The sequence below is a fragment of the Mustela nivalis genome (assembly GCF_964662115.1).
Source record: "Mustela nivalis genome assembly, chromosome: 5".
Taxonomy (NCBI): domain Eukaryota; kingdom Metazoa; phylum Chordata; class Mammalia; order Carnivora; family Mustelidae; genus Mustela; species Mustela nivalis.
Genome location: NC_139024.1, coordinates 72,661,304 through 72,681,359, shown reverse-complemented (window position 1 = coordinate 72,681,359; position 20,056 = coordinate 72,661,304). Strand labels below are relative to the sequence as shown.

Here is a 20,056-nt window from a genome sequence, read left to right as displayed (position 1 = left end):
AATAAGGCTCCAAATTTGTAGGAGGGTAAGGTGGGAAGCTTTTTTATTTAAAAGAAGAACCATAAAAAAATAATAAAAGAAGAGCCATTCACCAATTCTTTTTTTAAATTATTTAATTTATTCTTAATTTTTAAGTCATCTCTATACCCAGTGTGAGGCTTGAACTCACAACCCCAATATCAAGAGTCACATGCTCCACCAACTGATCCAGCCAGGTGCCCCCTCCCCAATTCTTTACCTCCTAGCTGCTTAGAGCAGAAGAAAATGATTGATCATACCTTTTTTTATCTTGTCCCTGACCTCTCTCCACTTTTGTTCTTTAGCGCAATTTTCATTAAGTTATCTTTGTAAATTATTTCCAGGTAAGACAGAACCAATACTATATCAAAAAAAATAATCCAGGAGTAGGTTTTGTGGAAAGGTTTTTCCTTTTAAAAAACTGGTCTTTGGTTGGGTTGTAGGGTAAGAACTAGTGTGGGAATTGATGACAACTTTTAAGCCATGTGTGGGATATTTTAGCTGAATATTTCAGATTACTTGATAATTACCTAAATATACTGGAAACTAGGTCAGTAACTTCATCTATTCAAAAAAATGATTAAAAACAAATCAAATACTAGTGTAGCCTTCAAAGTAATTATGGTATTTAACTTCTGTAAATGTTAATCACTGGGGTTTTCCTTTGTAGTACATCATATTTTTAAAAACTATTTATTAAATTTACTTTTCCTGGCAATAGCCTCTTTATTTGCAGGTCCACCCCAAACTCTTCCTACTAGGTCTTTTTCAATCTGTAATGCCTCCTCGAAACAAAGCTCTTTGCCTGAAGAAACACATGTTTTCAAAGCTCTAATTACTTCCGGTGGCCCTCTGGTAAACTGCGTTAGCCATTCTTGTGCCTCCCTTAGACATTCAGTTTCATCTGTAGACTGCAAGATCTCTTCAGCCATTCCTATGTCTAGAGCTTTTTTTGAATCCAATTTGAGAGCCCCGCTTAACACTTTGAGAGCCTGCCTACTGCCAATGATTTTACTTAGTCGGGTAGCACCGCCCCAGCTTGGTATTATACCCATGTCTTTGTGGACAAATCTGATCTCACTCTCTGCAGTCATTAATCTGCAAAAGAGAAAAGAAAAAATATTAAGTATATGTGCTTTAGTCATAAAGTACTATTCATTATCTAATCTGAAATCTCCATAAATCTTTATAGATAGTAGCTATGTTATATTAAAAACTGCAAGTTCAAAGAATCTGGTTAAGTATAAAATTCAGTTTACTACACAGTCTTTAATAATTCCCTTTGAAAATGATGTCAGCATTTTAATTGTGCTACTTATACTTTGCTTTGGGAAATAATTTAGTTTTTATTTTATGTTTATTTCTAAAACCCCAAAGTAGCTTTCTAAAGTGAGTGGTGGCCAAAGGAGAAAATCTGGACTAAGTGAATATCTGGGAGTAGGGAATGCTAGGGTCATACTGTGAAAAAAAAAAAAAAAAAAAAAAAGCATAGTAAAGTTAAGGTCAATAGTTGTCAGGAAAAAAACCTAGTTCTTAACCCAGCATCTATAGTCTTCAAGCAAATACCTACTAAGCACTATGTATGCCAGGTTGTCTAGGTGTGGGACTCCAGGAATGACCAATATAAAATGTGTGTTCAGTTCACATTCCTGATATGAGAAAAGACACTGAACAATATAGGACCAGTAGTGATAAGTGCTTCAGAAAAAATAAAATGGGGCAAAGGACTACAGACTGAGATGGGAGTTGGCACTGTTAACTAAGGTTAACTAGTCCTCAGAACAAGGATATGAGGTATAGTAATATTCCCATTTACAAAGGAAAACTGAAGCCACAGAGACTAAATAAATAGACCACTCAAGGCCATTGCCACTATAGCAGAGCCAGAACTTAACACCCAGGAAGGTTAGCTTATTAGGTGTGCTCTTAACCTCACAGTACAGATAACAGCAAGACCAGGATGGAAACAGCATTGCCATCAAGAAAGCGGACAGTGGCAGCGGTTGTACTAAATGATGATTTCCTGTAGCAGGGATGCATTTTCCCCAAACAAGGTTTTTATTAATAGGGTGATTAAGAAGCAAAGTGGAACAAGAAAGGGAGTGTTAACACAAAGAAATCAGTGGACATAATTTGCCAGTTAAATATCCATGTACTATTAACAGAATGCACAAAGCTATCCTGTGTAGGAAATATTGCCTGTGTTTTATTTTGATTGCACACTTCAATGAGCTTTCACTGTAATCTGGAACAAAGGTCATGTCTGAATTTTAATTTTTTAAGAAAAATTATAGCTGTCAAACTACTCACGATGCAAAAGATGGCCTTATGTTAGTTCTGCTTTTCATAGTGTAAAATGCTCAGCTGCAGGTGTTTTGATTCTATCAGCACCAAGAACAAAAGACTCTTAGTCTTTGACTCTTTAATCAGGAAAAATATTCCAGTAAATTCTCACAAAAGCCTATTTATTAACTCACTGGGACAGAGAACTTTCTCTTCACAGCTGTGAATTCCTACAAGGGAAAATCTGCCTCAATTATGAACAATTGCTTTTAAAAAGGCAAATAACTATGCAAATAGTAGTTTTCAATAAATTTAAGTAGAAAGGAAGAAAGACAAATCTCTTATGAATTGAATCTAGCCCAAAACTGTGAGAGGAGTACTGCCTTGTTACAATAAACAGAAGAAAAATGTCAAAAATTAAGAAAGTGGAATAGAAATTATAGAAATAATGACTTAGTAGTCTTAGAAATAGGAATACTGTTAATACTGAACCCAGTTCTATAAAACTTTCACCACATAAACTGAGAGTGTCATGGTTCTAAATTACATCCTAGAATTGACACTGATATTGGCTCAGAAATATGCCTACAATACAGAAAAAGATTATGTCAGAAAAGACATTCACTTAGAATCAGCTGAACATATAAAAGTAGGTTAAAGCCCCAAATGAGGGGATAATGTAGATGAGTTTATGACAACAAAAGTTATTATCTATGTAAGCACACTTATATTTGGAATTCTCTGCTTATAAAGAAGACTCTGTTTCTATACCATGTATTTTTTTTCTTCTGCCATATTTTACAAGGTCAGGGATACTTTTTGAAATCATATTTTACAACTCTAACAAATCTTAAGATAATCTTTGTAAAAACTACCTGTTGTGATCAAACTCTGATATCCATGTTTTACATACCATGTCTAGGGTATGTTTATCTACTGACATACATTTAATGTACATTAGCAAATACTACCAAAAAATTTATTAATGACAACACATCAGTACACACACCCTAGGCATGATATGTCAAAAATGGATGTCAGAATTTGATCACAACAGGTAGTTTTTTTTTTTTTTAAGATTTTATTTATTTATTCGACAGAGATCACAAGTAGGCAGAGAAGCAGGCAGAGAGAGAGAGGAAGAAGCAGGCTCCCTGCTGAGCAGAGAGCCTGATGCAGGGCTCAATCCCAGGGTCCTGGGATCATGACCTGAGCTGAAGGCAGAGAGGCTTTAACCCACTGAGCCACCCAGGGGCCCTGGTAGTTTAGTTTAGCAATGAGAGATCACAAAACTCTATTAATCTAAAAATTAGAGTTTAAATATAAAGTTTTAAATGTTGATAACCATAATCTACAAAGAAAATGTCCAATATCCAAAAATAGAAACAGCTTCCTGATAGACCTTACAGACTTATACACTAATTACTTCTAGACTTTAGATGCAGTTATACCACCTGTAATAAAATTTACTGCAAGCAATAATCTATACGGAAAACTGGAAGACCTAAAACTTAAAATTCTGAAGATTTAACAGCAAACTCAATTTATAAAATGATATTAAACTCCCTTATTTTGTCAAGAAAAAGAATTACAAGTATCTTCTGCTTATCACTGTAGTTATTATTGGCAATGTTTAAAATCTTTGACATCTTGGTAGAAAGGGGGTGAAGAAATTAATCAAATGTCGATATGCTCCTCATTACCGTGTGTATGCAACAGTAAACTACCGGTAATAAAAAGTATCACCTTCAACAGGTGCTGTAAAATCAGGGATGATACCTGAAAGTACTGTTAGGTGTGCTAGTACTTTCTAGTAAGTTAGCTATAAGTTGCAGGTCTTTGAACAAATGTATTCCAGAAAAACTATTTTTAAAGATTTTATTAGAGCACGCTCATGCAAGCAGGGGGAGGGCCAGAGGGAGAGACTGAGAGAGAATCTCAAGTGGACTCCCTGATGAGCATGGAGCCTGAGGCTGGACTTGATCTCACAACCTAGGAATCATGATCTGAGCTGAAACCAAGAGTCAGACCCTTAACTGACTGAGCCACCCAGGGCCCCCAAGAAAAATTTTAAAACAATTATCAAGTTTTATTAAAAAGGAAGTTTTTAAGTAATGGTTAAAAATGTTTTTTTTAAATGTTTATTTTTAAGTAAAAGTACTTTCAGTGAACCCTGTTATAAAGAACTGAGAAACAAACAATTATGTTGGATGACAGTAAGGCTTTGATGTGAAGTGCACAGACTTGAACCAGACCGCCTGGCTCTGCCGCTAGACTGACTGCATACTACACCTTGTGGAATACAGCAAAGAAAGACATATGGCATAAAGAGGGTGAGGAAGATTAAACCACTCAACATCCCTGGGCTTCAGTATGCTTGCTTATAAAATAGATATAACACTTGTGCCATAGAATTATGAATATTAAATGAGTTAATATGAAAAGTGCTTAGAATATATTTGCAACAATTTATTGAATAGAATAAATCTTAAAGGGATTGCATTTGTGTATGTTAAAAAAAAAAAAAGGCTCTGAATCTGCCCCAGCCACATCCATAGTAGAGCACAGTACTTTTATTTGGAATATAAAAGTTATATATATTTTGTAGCCTCACAGTGCCTGACACCTCTTAAGCTATGTGTACTCACTTGTATGAAGTTGATTGCATTAATAGGTCGGTCACTACAATAACCGTTGTGTTTCTGCTAGAAAAGTAGTATGAAGTTGTTTCCTAGACTAAAAAGACTTGAACCCTAAAGTACTGAAAGGAAAAGAACTATCTGTACTTACACTGGGAAGCCCAATAAATGATGGTATACTATCCTTCTTCAGTATCTGTTAACAGAGACTACAAAATATATACAACTTTTATCTACAGGTGAAGGTAGAAATCTATAGAAATCTATAGATAAGGCTGAAACAAAAGAGTCCAAGTTGATTTAAAAAATAGACATATAGCTAAGATTAACTTAAGGAATACTGTGTAATATAAGTAAAAGCATAAATATTTTTACATTTTAAAGCATTCGTGTTACAAATTAATAACAATGTCATAAATCTAAAGTTTGGAATCACTGATTAAAATAAGCTTTAGGGCCCAAAACTGGTAGTCCTTTTACAGTACCTTTTTTTAAAAGATTTTATTTATTTGATACACAATGAGAGAGTGAACACAAGCAGGGGGAGTGGGAGAGAGAGAAGCAGGCTCCCCAATAAGGAGGGAGCCCCTGGGGCTTATGACCTGAGCTGAGGGCAGATGCTTAATGACTGAGTCACCCAGACGCCCCTACAGTGCATGTTAAGAGCCAAAGGCAACAAAACAAGTTGTGGTGACATGAGGAAATATGTTATATAAAAAGTATATAAGTAGCAAGAGCATCTCTGGTCACAATACTTTAACTCATGCTTAAACGTTAGCACTGATTTGTTTGCACATGTACTTCCCTGGCGCCTTCTCCCTCCTGCTTTCTACCTAACATCATACCCCACAACAAATTATGAAAACGAGAAGGCAAGAACCCACAGATGCTCTCCATAATTTCCCCATAATTTCCTACTCTTAAGTGATTGACTTCATGAGGCTCCATTTATTCTATCCAGAGACTGCCTAAGTAAGGACGTATATGGTTGAATGAGTGAACTTTTGTATTCGTGTATGGAAGGGGTGATAGTAGAGTGAGGGATGAGCAGACAGGAAAATGTTTTGGGATATCAACTCTGATTTTAATATTCAGTAAGTAAGCCTGCTCAGAGGTGAATTTTCTTAATATTACAGGATCTAAGGTAAGAATTTCCACATAATGTGGTAACTGCAAAACAAGCCAACACAGGCAATGTGATTGCTTCCTACGGTGGACATCTCATATTCAAAGAACAGGCACTGCCACATCAGAAATGAAATTTGATTTTTAATTACTCTGAGATATGTGTGTGCACACGGTGTGCACATCTGTCTCTGTGCAAGTGTATGTTATAGATATTTTGATTTTTACTTATAAATAAAGTTCATATGTAAAGGAAAGGGCTACCTGCAGTAGCTCCCTTGGGATAAGCATGCTTATAGCTCCCTTTCTTTGTAATATGCCTTGATCCTATGGGTAGCAGCTGGAAATGCGAATACCTGGAGCTAATCTATTATTTAGATTAGTGACACAGTGTTAGAGAATGGACACAAATTAGGCAAACTCTAAACTGCATAGCTGAGAATTTTATTTCACTAGGGTGATGGAGGAATAAAAATGTGTTTTTCATCCTGTATATAAACAGCTAAATCTTCCAAGAGATTTCAAAGAGATCTTCCAAAGAGAAACAGGAAAAGACAATGTAGACAATTCACACACACACACACACACACACACACACCAACGAACATGAGAATTTATGTTACCAAAGACCTTTAAAAATGCAAATTAAAATTTAATTTCTGGTTATTAAAATTAGAAAGCAATTTTTAAAAATTATACTCAGTAAAAGACAGGATGCTCTCAGATACTCATCTATTGCTGGTATTAGTATAAAGTGGCAGAGTCCTTCCTGAAGAATAACTTGGCACTCTGTATGAAAGACTTTGAACATTTTCATATCCTTTGATTAAGTACTTGAACTACTAACAGGATTTATTCTAAGGAAATAATCTGAAATGTGGTAAAGCCTTATATAAGATAGTTATCACAGCATTAATCATAATAAAGAAAAACTCGAAACAACCAAAGGAGGATATTTAGTACATCCATACTGATGGAATATTTTATACTTATTAAATTCATGTTTTCAAGTATATTTAAATACACTGAGAGACTGTTTTCCTTTCTGGGATCTCTAGGGCTCAATCATCTTCCAGACTTTTTCAGTGTGTTGGCAAAAATCAAGTTCCATGAAATTTTAGAACTGAGGTCCCTGTTTCTATGCTGGCTTTCAACTGGGGGGTTGTTATCTTCGTCTTATTTTTTTTAAAGATTTTATTTATTTATTTGATAGACAGAGATCACAAGTAGGCAGAAAGGTGGTGGGGTGAAGCAGACTCACTGCCAAGCAGAGAGCCCGATGCAGGGCTCTGCGGGGCTCGATCCCAGGACTCTGGGATCATGACCCAAGCGGAAGGCAGAGGCTTTAACCCACTGAGCCACCCAGGCACTCCTAGGTTGTTTTCTTCTAAAGGCCACCTGCATTCCTTGGTTTAAGGTCTCTTTCTCCATCTTAGATGCCTTCTCATGCCTCTAATCTCTCTTGCTTCCCATTCTGCCTCATATCTTTCTTTCTTTCTTTTTTTAAGATTTTATTTATTTGTCAGAGATAGAGGGAGAGAGAGCGATTGAGCACAGGCAGACAGAGAGGCAGGCAGAGGCAGAGGGAGAAGCAGGCTCCTTGCAGAGCAAGGAGCCTGATACGGGACTCGATCCCAAGGCACTGGGAATATGACCTGAGCCGAAGGCAGCTGCTTAACCAATTGAGCCACCCAGGTGTCCCTCATGTCTTTATTTCTTAAAGGCTCATGTGATTAGACTGGATTCACGAAGATAATCCAGGATGATCTGTTTACAACTTCAGAACTTTAAGTATATTGGCAAAGTCCCTTTTGCCAAATGTTAATACAGTTGACCCTTGAAAAGCACTGGCATTAGGGACACTTACCCCATGCATAAGAGGTCCCCTCCATATAGTTGATTAATATATATTTTGTATATGTATTATATACTATATTTTAACAAAAAAGTAAGCTAGAGACAAGAAAATATTAAGAAAAACCATAAGGAAGAGGAAATACATTTACAGTACTATAAAAAATCCGGGGACCCATGTAATATGAACCTGTGCTGTTCCAGGGTCAACTTCTAACAAGTTCTGAGGAAGAAGAGAATGTGAGCAGAAAGCTTTGTGGGGCCATTGTCCTGTCTACCAGATCACCTAAAAGCATAATGGAAGTACTTAAACTTGATTTTCCTTTCATTCCACTGTGCTGTTAATTTTCCTGCACTACAACAGCTGGCTGCCAATACCATCATCACCCCCTTTTCACCTTTCACCTTCCAGGTAACTTCTGGCTAACTATTCAAGGATTCCTTTTGTTTTATCATTTTAGTTGTTAGTAAGTAAAGACTTCATGGGGGAAACAATCTCCATTAGGAAGAAAAAGTGAGTATTTGCTGGAATTACAGCATTATTACTCTTAGGTGAATGTTAAAAGCACTCTAAAACCTGTTGAGGAATCCAGATTTCATTAAATGTAGACTGTAGACGTGCAGAGCTCCAGAACCCAAAACAAGACTTTTTCCCTCCAATATTAACTTCAAAAAACCAGAGTATAAAGGCATGATTGGTCTCTTGCGGTGCTGTCACTTTAAAGGACAACATGGGTATAGAAATCTAATTAAGAAATTAAGATCTAACTGTGGAAAAAAAGGAATGTATCATAGTTGGTAGAATTAATGTATTCTGTTAAGAACTTCCCTAATTCCAAAATATTTCAAATACACAGAAAATAACATACTCAAGTACTCACTACCCAGATTGTACAGATGTTAACATTTTGCTACATTTATTTCTGAACTCTATTCTCATCCCTTTTCCTTCTCTTCCTGACTTTTCTTTCTTTCTCCAGTGGCAGCTAATATCCTGAAGTTAGTGAGAATTATTTCCATGCATAATTTAACTTTTGATAAATATTCTATGATCAAATAGTAAACTTCTGCATGAAATAATAATATTTCAGTTTTATGTCCAGTATCACAAAAGACAGTGTACTCTGACTATGAACATGCTCAATATTTGGCAGGTAATTTCTATATTGAAAATGAATTCGCCAGATTATCATAGTGTGATGACATAAACCATTAAGATAATTTAATTAACCCTGTCTACTCTGATTTATCACTTCTGCTGTTGAAGGACCTATAGGGTTGTTTCCTGTTTTTAGCTATTATTATGAACATTCTAGGACCTCTCTGTAGATGAACATCTGTATGCACTTCTACTGGATTTATACCATATTAGGTTTCTTTTCATTATTTAAATCCAATTTAGTTAACATATAGTGTTATTTGTTTTAGGGGTAGAATTTAGTGATTCATCAGTTGCATGTAACACCCAATGCCCATTACATCAAGTGCCCTCTTTAATGCCCATCACCCAGTTACCCCATCCCTCCACCCACCTCCCCTCCAACAACCCTCCATTTGTTTCCTAGAGCTAAGAGTCTCTTGCAGTTTGCCTCCCTCTTTGTTTTTGTATTTTTTCCTTCCCTTCCCCTATATTCATCTTTTGTTTCTTAAATTCCATATATGAGTGAAATCATATGGTATTTGTCTTTCTTGGGCTAACTTATTTCCCTTAGCATAATACCCTCTAGTTCTATCCACATTGTTGCAAATGGCAAGATTTCATTCTTTTTGATGGTTTGGTAATATTCCATTACACACACACACACACACACACTCTCTCTCCACATCATCTGCACACACACTCCACATCATCTGTTGATGGACATCTGGGCTCTTTCCATATTTTGGCTATTGTGGACATTGCTCCTCTAAACACTGGGGTGGATGCTTCCCTTAGAATAACCTTTTTTGTATCCTTTGGAGAAATACCAAGTAATATAGTTGCTGGGTCTCAGGGTAGTTCTATTTTAACATTTTGAGGAACCTCCATGTTTTCCAGAGTGGCTACACCAGCTTGCATTCCCACCAACAGTACAAGAGGGTTTCCCTTTCTCCCAACCTAACACCTTTTGTTTCCTGACTTGTTCATTTTAGCCATTCTCACTGATGTCAGGTGGTATCTCACTGTGGTTTTGATTTCTATTTCCCTGATGCCAAGTGATGTGGAGCATTTTTTTCATGTGTCTCTTGACCATTTGTATGTCTTCTTTGGAGAAATTGTCTATTCATGCCTTCTGCCCATTTCTTGACTGGATTTTGTTTTTTTGGGTGTTGAGTTTAGCCCTTTGTCATTTGCGAGTATCTTTTCCCATTTCTTACAGTTTTATTGATTGTTTCTTTTGCTGTGCAAATGCTTTTTATCCTGATGAAGTCCCAATAGTTCATTTTTGCTTTTGTTTCCCTTGCCTTTGGAGACATGCCTAGCAAGAAGTTGCTATGGCCGAGGTCAAAGAGGTTGCTGCCTGTGTATTCTCCTCAAGGATTTTGATGGATTCCTGTCTAATTAGATCTTTCATCCATTTTGAATTTATTTTTGTGTATGGTATAAAAAAGTGGTCCAGTTTCATTCTTCTGCACATGGCTGTCCAATTTTCCCAATACCATTTGTTGAAGAGGCTGTCTTTTCTCCATGGAATATTCTTCCCCGCTTTTTCCAAGATTAGTTGACCATAGAGTTGAGGGTCCATTTCTGGGTTCTCTATTCTGTTCCATTGACCTGTGTGTCTATTTTTTGTGCCGGTACCACACTGTCTTGATGATTATAGTTTTATAATACAGCTTGAAGTCCAGAACTGTGATGCTTCCTATTTTCTATTACAGTTTTGTAGATTACAAAGTCCAAAAAAAGACTCACTAGTTTAAAATCAAGATTTCAGTAGAGCTGCATTCCTTTCTGAAGGCTCCAGGGGAGTGTTCATTTCCCTACCTTTTCCAGTTTCTAAAGCCTGACCATAGTTGTTGGCCTGTAACCACACTTCTCCATCTTCAAAGCCTGCACCAATGGGTTGTATCTTTCTCACACTGTATCAACTCAGATCTTGCTTCTATCACTAATCCCCCTTTCCTGACTCTGAACTTGTCAGTGTCCCTTTATAGCATTTTAGGACCCTTGTGGTTACACTGGGTCTACCCACCAGGGTAGGGGATTAAACCAGGATAATCCCTCTGTTTTAAAGTCAGCTGAGTAACAACCTTATATCTATCTGCAATCTAATTCCTCCCTGCAATATAACATAACATGTTCACAGGCTCCAGGGCTTGGAAGGCCATTATTCTGTTTAACCACAGATACACAGGAATAGAATTACTGTGTCATAGGATATGTGACATTCTACATTAGTACATACTGGGCATTGTCCATTGTACCAACTTACACTCCCATCAGTATTTTCTGAAAGCTGCAGTTGCTTCACATCCTTGCTAACACTGACTATATTCTATGTTTTTCATCTTAGCTTTTCTTGTAGGAGTATAATAAAATTAATTTGCATTTCTTTAATGGCTAATTAAATTTAGTGCTTTATGGCTTTTTTCTTTTCTTTTCTTTTTTTTTTTTTTTTTTTTGCCATTCAGATATCCTCTGAAAAACTGGAATTTTTTGCCCCTTTATTTTAACTGGGTTGTCTTACTACCTTGAAGGAGTTCTTTCTTTATTCTAACTATGTCTTTGGTCAGATACAAATATTGAGATCATCTCTCCCTCTGCAGGTTGCATTTTCATGCTTTTACTTAAGTTTTTGATAGAAGTTAGTAACTTTAATATAGTCTAATTTATCAATCTTTTTCTTTATGATTAGTGATTATTGTGTCCTGTTTTAGAAATCTTTGACTACTTTAAGACCACAAAGATATTCTCCTGTTCTCTTTTAAACAGTTTCAGTGTTTTACCTTTCACTTTTTTATCTGCAATTCATCTTGAATGGATTTTACACATATAAATACACTGACTAAAGAGACCATTCCTCCCCAATGCACGAACAGTGTCACATTTGTCTTAGATTAAATAACCATATATTTTCAATCTGTTTCTGAACTCTACTGGTCAGTTTTTGTACCATTGTATGTACAAAAAGCATCTGTTTAAATTACTTTAGTTTTATAACAGGTTTGCTATCTGATAGTATAAGCCTTCTAACTTTGTTCTTTGTGACTTCCTTAGTTCTTCCGGGCATTCTGCATTTCCATATGAATTTTAGAGGCTGCTGATACACCCACAACCACACCCACACCTGTACACACCAACTTGCTGGGATTTTTATAGGAACTACATTGAATCTGTGGATTATTTGGGGGGGGGAGGTCAATCTTTAAAATATTGAGTCTTTTATTCCATGGACATGGTATATTTCTATTTCACCATTTATTTAGGTATTCTTTAATTTCTCTCAGCATTGTTTTCCAGTTTTCAATGTAAAATTCTGACATGCCTTTTTATTTGTTCCTAGGTGTTAGGTTTTTTCGTAATGCTACTCTCAATGTACAGTTTTTTAAAATTTTGTTATTTGTTTGCTGCTGTAATATAGAAATGCTATTGACTTTTACTGACCTTGTAGCCAGAAAAGTTACAAAGTTCATTTATTAATTCTAAAAGATTAGCTTATATATTCTTTTGGATCACAATGATGTCAAATGTGAATAATAAGGTTTTATTTCTTAGAATCCAATCCTTATATAACTTCTTTAATCTTGCCTTACTAAACTATCTAGGATATCTAGTATAATTATGACCAGAAGTGGCGACAGTACTCTCCTTGTTCTTTATGTCAGAGAGACAGCTTTTAATATATTTATCATTACAAAGGTGTTTCCTGTAGGATTTTTGTAAATGTTCTTTATTAGACTAAGAAAGTTCCTTCCTAGTGTGTTAAGAGTTTTTATCATGAATGGATGTTGAATTTTGTCAAATGCTTTTTCTGCATCTATCAGATTGTAATGATCTGTCTCCCTTTTTTGTTAATATGGTATATTATACAAATTGGTTTTCTAATGTTAAACCTACCTTGAATTTCTAGAAAAAGCCCCTCGTAGTCATGATGCATTATCATTTTTATCATTAAATTAAATTTGTTAATATTTTGTTAAGGATTTTTACATTTATGTTTACAGGGTTGGTCTGTAATTTGCTTTCCTATTATGTCATTTCTAGGTTTTGGAATAAATATTATACTCATTAAAAGAGCTGGAAAGTAAAACTTCTATTCAAATAAAGAGTATATGTAAGATTGATGTTACTTCTTTCTTAAATGTTTGGAAAACTTCAATGATTAATCTAAGTTTTAAAAACTAAAACTTCAGGGGTTGGTCTAGAAGACTGCTGCCGATTGATTCCTGGTATTTCCATGCATCCTCTCCCAAATTACAAATTAAAAAGGAGTGAAAGAAAGCCACAATGACAGGATTACTCAGAGACAGAGAATAATGCATATTTGAAATTATCTTTTTTTAAAAAATTTCTTTATTTGACAGAAAGAGGGAGATCACAAGTAGGCAGAAATGCAGGTAGAGAGAGGGGGAAGCAGGCTCCCCAATAAGCAGAGAGCCCAATGTGGGGCTTGATCCCATGACCCTGGGATCATGACCCAAGCTGAAGGCAGAGACTTTAACCCACTGAGCCACCCAGGTGCCCTGAAATTATCTTTAACTACAGAAATAAACACCAACTAAAAAATGCTTTCCTGCTGCTGTTGCAAGCCAATGGGCACAAAGTGATAACGAGGCAGCTTAACACATCCATGTAAAACAGGACAGGGAAATGGAAAACTTTGAGCAAGTACAGTTAAAATCACCCCCAGAATGAGAAAATGTGGTACTACACTCTAAAAAATTGAGTACAATTTGGGGATTTGCTAGTTCACAGCACTGGCTATAGAAAAGGAGCTTAAAAATGAATAAGGCTAAAATTGATAGCTTGAATAAGCACAATTTCCGAATAAAAGACCCAGAGAAGAGGAGAAGGGGTGATTCCCTTAAAGAAATAAAAAAATTGGGGGGGGGGGGAAGAATTCTATAGAAACAAAAGAGATACAAGCCATGCTATCTTCTCTTCCATTTCCACTTGTCACTATGCGTCTGTTCAAAATCTAAACTGTGAGAAATTGGCACTCTCAAATTAGGAATCCTAGCCACAAAATACGCAGAAATAGAAAATATCAAGCTAATTCTATAAAGAGCTACTGTAAAAATAAAGCAGAACATGTAAATTCAAATGTTTCTGCTGATGAAAAGCACCTCCCTCCCCATGTAAAACCATGAAATAGAAGAAAAACTAGTAACAACCACTCCAAAATGCATTCAATATCTTCAAAGAGCACAGTTTATAGGTAAAAGAAAAACACTGAATCAGAAATTCTATAAAGCTAATTCTATAAAGAGCTACTGTAAAAATAAAGCAGAACATGTAAATTCAAATGTTTCTGCTGATGAAAAGCACCTCCCTCCCCATGTAAAACCATGAAATAGAAGAAAAACTAGTTACAACCACTCCAAAATGCATTCAATATCTTCAAAGAGCACAGTTTATAGGAAAAAGAAAAACACTGAATCAGAAATTTAAATGCTTTTTTTTTAGAAAGGGTGCAGGCGAGTGTGACAATGGCGGGGGGGGGGGGGGGGGGGGAATGGGGAAGGAATCTTAAGCAGGCTCCCATGCGCGGCACAGAGCCCCATGCAAAGCTCAATCTCACAACCCTGAAATCATGACCTGAGCCGAAATCAAGAGTCAGATGTGTAAATGACTAAGCCACCCAGGCACCCCTTGAATCAGAAATTTAAAAATCAGGAGTAGAAATCAACACCCCCCCCCCCACACACACACAAAGGCACAGGGGCTAGGAGATAAATGAATGAGAGCTGACTGAGCTCAGACAAGAATAGGTTTAAATAAAAATTAAACATAGGGCACCAAAGATAAGTAGGAAAACAACCAAGAGAATGAGAATTGGTAAGAAAAAAAAAAAAGAAAGAAAGAAAGAAAGAAAAAAGAAAGAAAGGAAGAAAAGAAAAGAAAAGAAAAAGAAGTTAGAGAAATAATATATGAATAACTGGAAAAGAAACAACAAATATTGAGAGTTCACTGGATACCTGGGGAAACTGACTAAAGAATCAACTCTCAGATATCCTAATAAAATACTAGACTTTATAGATAGAGAAAACTCAGGGTCTTCAAGCAAAACACAACAATAAGAATAGGAAACTAGGGGCACCTGGGTGGCTCAGCAGGTTAAGCCTCTGCCTTCAGCTCAGTCATGATCTCAGGGTCCTGGGATCGAACCCCACATTGGGCTGTCTGCTGAGCAGGGAGCCTGCCTTCCCCCCTCTCTCTGCCTGCCTCTCTGCCTACTAGTAATCTCTCTCTGTCAAATAAGTTAAAAAAAAAAAAGAATAGGAAACTATCAGAGAAATAATAATTGGGACAAATGAAACCATCTCTATTGCATAATTAGAAAAAAGAATTAATGATAAAACCAATTCAAACAACAGAAAAATTCAGGAAGGTAGCAACATATAAAATTAACATAAAAATAATGTTCACCCTATACACAAGAAAGAAATTAGATGACATAAGCTGGTGCAGCCACTCTGGAAAACAGTATGGAGGTTCCTCAAAAAACAGAGCTACCCTATGACCCAGTAATTGCACTACTGAGTATTTACTCTAAAGATACAAATGTAGTGATCTGAAGGGGCACGTGCACCTGAATGTTTTTAGCAGCAACGTCCACAATAGCCAAACTATGTAAAGAACCTAGATGTCCATCAACAGATGAATGGATAAAGAAGATGTGGTATATATACACAATACTACGCAACCATCAAAAGAAATGAAATCTTGCCATTTGCAACGATGTGGATAGAACTAGAGGGTATTATGCTGAGTGAGATAAGTCAATCAAAGAAAATTATCATATGATCTCTCTGATATGAAAAATCTGAGAGAGCAGGGGTTATGGTGGGTAGGGAAGGAAAAAATGAAACAAGATGGGATCGGGAGGGAGACAAACCGTAAGAGACTCTTAATCTCACAAAACAAACAGGATTGCTGGCGGGTGGCAGGGTAGGGATAGGGTGGCTGGGTTATGGACATTGGAGAGGCTATGTGCTATGGTGTGTGCTGTGAAATGTGTAATCCTGATGATTCACAGACCTGTACCAGGGCAAGTAATGTATTATATTAATTTAAAAAAAGAAAGAAAGAAAGAAAGAAAGAAGATGACATAAAGGAAGGGAAAACTCAGTTTGCAATGGCAACAAGAGCAAAATACTTTGAAATAAATTTGCAATAAAATATTTTTAAATGCATTAAGAGAATTATAAAACTTCCCTGAGAGACATAAAAATAGACTTAAACAAATATTAAGACATCTCCTGCTCTCGGTTTAGTGTGTGTCTCAACATTATCAAGATATCAGTTCTCTCTAAATTAATTTATAAATTTAATGTTAGTCAAATAAAAATATCAATCTATTTCTATTCTGGAGGTAGATAAATTCATATGAAAGCTCCTATAAAAATAAATATGCAAGAAGAGCAAGGAAAATAAATTGAAAAAAGGTATGAGCAGGGACTGGCCCTACCTCATATTAAAACATACTAAAAATAATTAGACATATTTAAAAATATATAAGAATAGTATCCTGGTACATGAATAGGCAAACAAACCAATGTAACAGAAGAGAGATCTACCAACAGATGCAACTGTAAGTGGAAATCTAGTATATGATAAGATCTAGTGTCTAGTATAAGATAAACTGAATACATAATATGTATATAATATGACAGTGATATCCACAGAAGGCCTTCCTAAAGAAATAGTATTGAGATAAAGGATCACCATTTGGAAAACAGAGAAAATAAGATTCATTATTCACTCCATAAAAATAAACTCAAAAATGGATTAGATATATAAACATAAAACACAAAACTATACAAGTATTAGAAGAAAATATGAGTGAATTCCTCTATAACGTGAACATATGGAAAGCTTTTAAAAAGTACTCAAATCCCAATGCAATTAAAGAAGAGATGGATAAATAGGACTACAATAAAATAAATGCTTTCATGGCAAAAATAAACAAGAAAACATAAGCAAAGTCAAAAGACACAATAACAAGCTGGACAAATACATTAAAAAAGGGCTAATATCCCGAATCATCAAAATGGCATCAAAAATGGGAAATAATCCTAATATTTAAAGAACTTATAAAAATTAAGGGTAAAAAAGCCAAATATTCTATAGAGAAATAAGCAAAAAATGAATAGGTAATTCACAAAAATTAAAAATGCTTCTTAACCACTGGAAATATGATCAACTCAACCTACTCTGGGAGAAATGAATATTAGAACTATGCAGAAACACTATCCTCACCCATTAGACTGGCAAACATTCAGAAGCTTAATAGTAGCCTTTGTAGGCAAGGCTAAGTCAAACAGAACACAGAAAAATCTAAGAATTGTCTATTCCTTATGAAAAAGAATCTGGCAATATCTGATAAAGCTAAACATTCATTTAACCTTTGATTCAGCAGTACTCCTAGAATTTATCCTTAAAACATACCATTAATACTACTAAAAAAGTACAGTCATTCATTGCCAACACTGTAAATATGAAAAACAACTTCAAGCAACAAGGATGGGAAGAATGAAAAAAATTAAAACTGAATACTGAAACTAAATGAACCTCTAATGACTAACATAATCACACTGAAGAAGGAAAAACAACAGGGAACTAGTACAAGTAACTTCTGAACACAGTCCAATACTTGGATTATTTACCCTTAGTCTAGGAGGCCAAAAAAAAAACCCCAAAAGACAACAGGCAAAACTTGAACTCTTTTTAGTAGCTTCTTTTCACAGTGGTATAGACACAACAATTCTAAAATTACCTCATGAGCATTATAAGATTAAGCAAATGAGTAAATACAGTGATGTTACTGGGAGCCAGGGGTCCAGGGTTGGAGGAGATACAATATGGAATGGAGGAGACAAGAACAAGCTTCATGAGAATAGACTGGATTGGGAGATATCAAGTATAAATGCATAATCTCTAATGAATTAATGCATGCTCTAGCTCTGTTTGCTAAGACAGTACAGAAACAAAGTTGCCAGTAGCAATGAGAACACCACCAGGCATCCAGATCCTGGTTTGTTTTTTTTTTTTTAAATACTATCCCCTACTCAAAGAACCAATGCTAAAAAAACAAAACCAACCAACCAACCAACCAACCAACCAAACAAACAAACAAACAAAAAACTAGTACTTCTAGAGAAATGTCTGAATCTAGGGTCAAGGAGAGGAAGATCTAAGATGCCTACAATACTGTACTCAGAAAGTAGGAAGTACCCAAATGGATGAATGATGGAGCATTATCAAAAGGATACAGGAGCCAACTTGAAAGGCTTCTCACTGGCCAAATCTGGGACAACTAAAGCATCGAAATAATCAAGGACAGTAATGAATCATAAACCACTGAAAACAAAACAAAACAGGAATCTATTAATCCACACTGATGACAAATGTACACACACACACACACACACACACAGAGAGAGGGAAAATAGTGAAGGGGCGCTTTACCCTTTACCAATGACAACTGATACACATGGAGGGAATGGTGGAATTAGAAAAACACAAATTTGCAACCATCATAGTAAAGATGGTTTCAGAAGAATAATCAGGGAATGCAAAAATCCAGTGAAGAAAGTCTGGTGAAAAACACAGTATTACACTCGTCTTAAAGCATCTCTCAAGGGGGAAAGGAGCATGTATAGTAGGGAAACCAAACTTTGGACACGGTGATCAAAATTAGCATCACCAATGATGGGCAGAAAAAACACTTGTGTGCATCCAGATGTGATATCCTGAGAATATAATAATCACTTTTGCAGGGATGTTATCCAGGGACACAAAAACTGAACTGAATAATGAGAAAATATCAAAAGTCCTCAAAATGAAGAACAATCTATTAAAAAACAAAAAGCAAAACCTGACCTATTTTCTTTAAATTATCAATGTTGTGAATGACTAAGTCAGGCTAGAGAACTCTTCCAGAATAAAAGAAAGTGAAGAGATCCTGAAACTAAATGCAGTACATGATCTTGTAATGGAGGAAAACAATGCTATACTGAACATTACTGTCTAACCGACAAAATTGGTAAACAGACAGTATATTATATAGAAATACAGCATCAGTGTTAAATTTCCTGCATTTGACAACAGTACTGTAGTTATGTAAAACAATATTCTTGTTCTTAAAAAAATTATATATATATATAATTATATATATTTAAGACAATATTCTTGTTCTTAAAAAAATTATATATATAATTATTCGTGTGTGTGTGTATATATATAAATATGTGTACGTATAAAGGATTAATAGGGCAAGATGTTTGCAACCTACTGTCAAATTTCTCAGAAAAAATATATACACATAGATATACAGACATATATATATATACATATATGAGAGATAGAAAGTAAAAATAAAATATCAAAATGTTAAAAACCGGTAATCTAAGTGAATGGTATAGGGAAATTCTTTGTATCATTCCTAAACTTTCCTATAAGTTTGTAATTGTTTCCAAACAAAAAAATGCAATTCTAGTTTCTGTCTTGCACCTAATTCAGTAACAAATAATTAAATATTAGATACATCATTAAAATATTTACATGGGGGCGCCTGGGTGGCTCAGTAAGTTAAGCCTCTGCCTTTGGCTCCGGTCATGATCTCAGGATCCTGGGTTCAAGCCCCATGTCAGGCTCTCTGCTCTGAGGGGAGCCTGCTTCTCCTTCTCTCTGCATGCCTCACTGCCTACTTGTGGTCTCTCTCTCTCTCTGTGTCAAATAAATAAATAAAATCTTTAAAAAAAAAATTACATGATTTCCCTTGCCAAAAACTGATGCTAAAAGCCAAGCAGTCTGAGTCCATCATTTTCTCTTTTCTAGGGTAGTTTTCAGGATTTTTCTTTTCTCTGTCCTTCCCCACCTCTACTTTTTAAAATTAACATATAACGTGTTATTTGCTCCAGGGATACCGGTCATCAGGCTTACACACTTCACAGCACTCACCATAGCACATACCCTTCCCAATGTCCATCAC

The 20,056-nt window shown here is 35.6% G+C and overlaps 1 protein-coding gene and 1 long non-coding RNA gene across 7 annotated transcripts in view; both read right to left on the bottom strand.

The window, feature by feature from the left end:
* Nucleotides 1-98: 98 nt before the first annotated feature.
* ECHDC1 (ethylmalonyl-CoA decarboxylase 1) overlaps nucleotides 99-20,056 on the bottom strand; it is a 68,721-nt gene continuing 48,763 nt past the window's right edge. For all 6 annotated transcript variants that reach the window (XM_082729891.1, XM_082729894.1, XM_082729893.1 and 3 more), the window contains exon 6: nucleotides 99-1,116. In XM_082729891.1, coding sequence (XP_082586017.1) covers nucleotides 708-1,116 — 409 coding nt within the window. In that variant the 3' untranslated portion in view covers nucleotides 99-707. The remainder of the gene's footprint in view (nucleotides 1,117-20,056) is intronic.
* Nucleotides 3,363-19,136, bottom strand: LOC309864442. Its single transcript, XR_014311526.1, has 2 exons — nucleotides 16,564-19,136; nucleotides 3,363-14,118 (listed from the first exon to the last, which is right to left on the bottom strand). It is a non-coding gene; the product is annotated as an uncharacterized lncRNA (long non-coding RNA).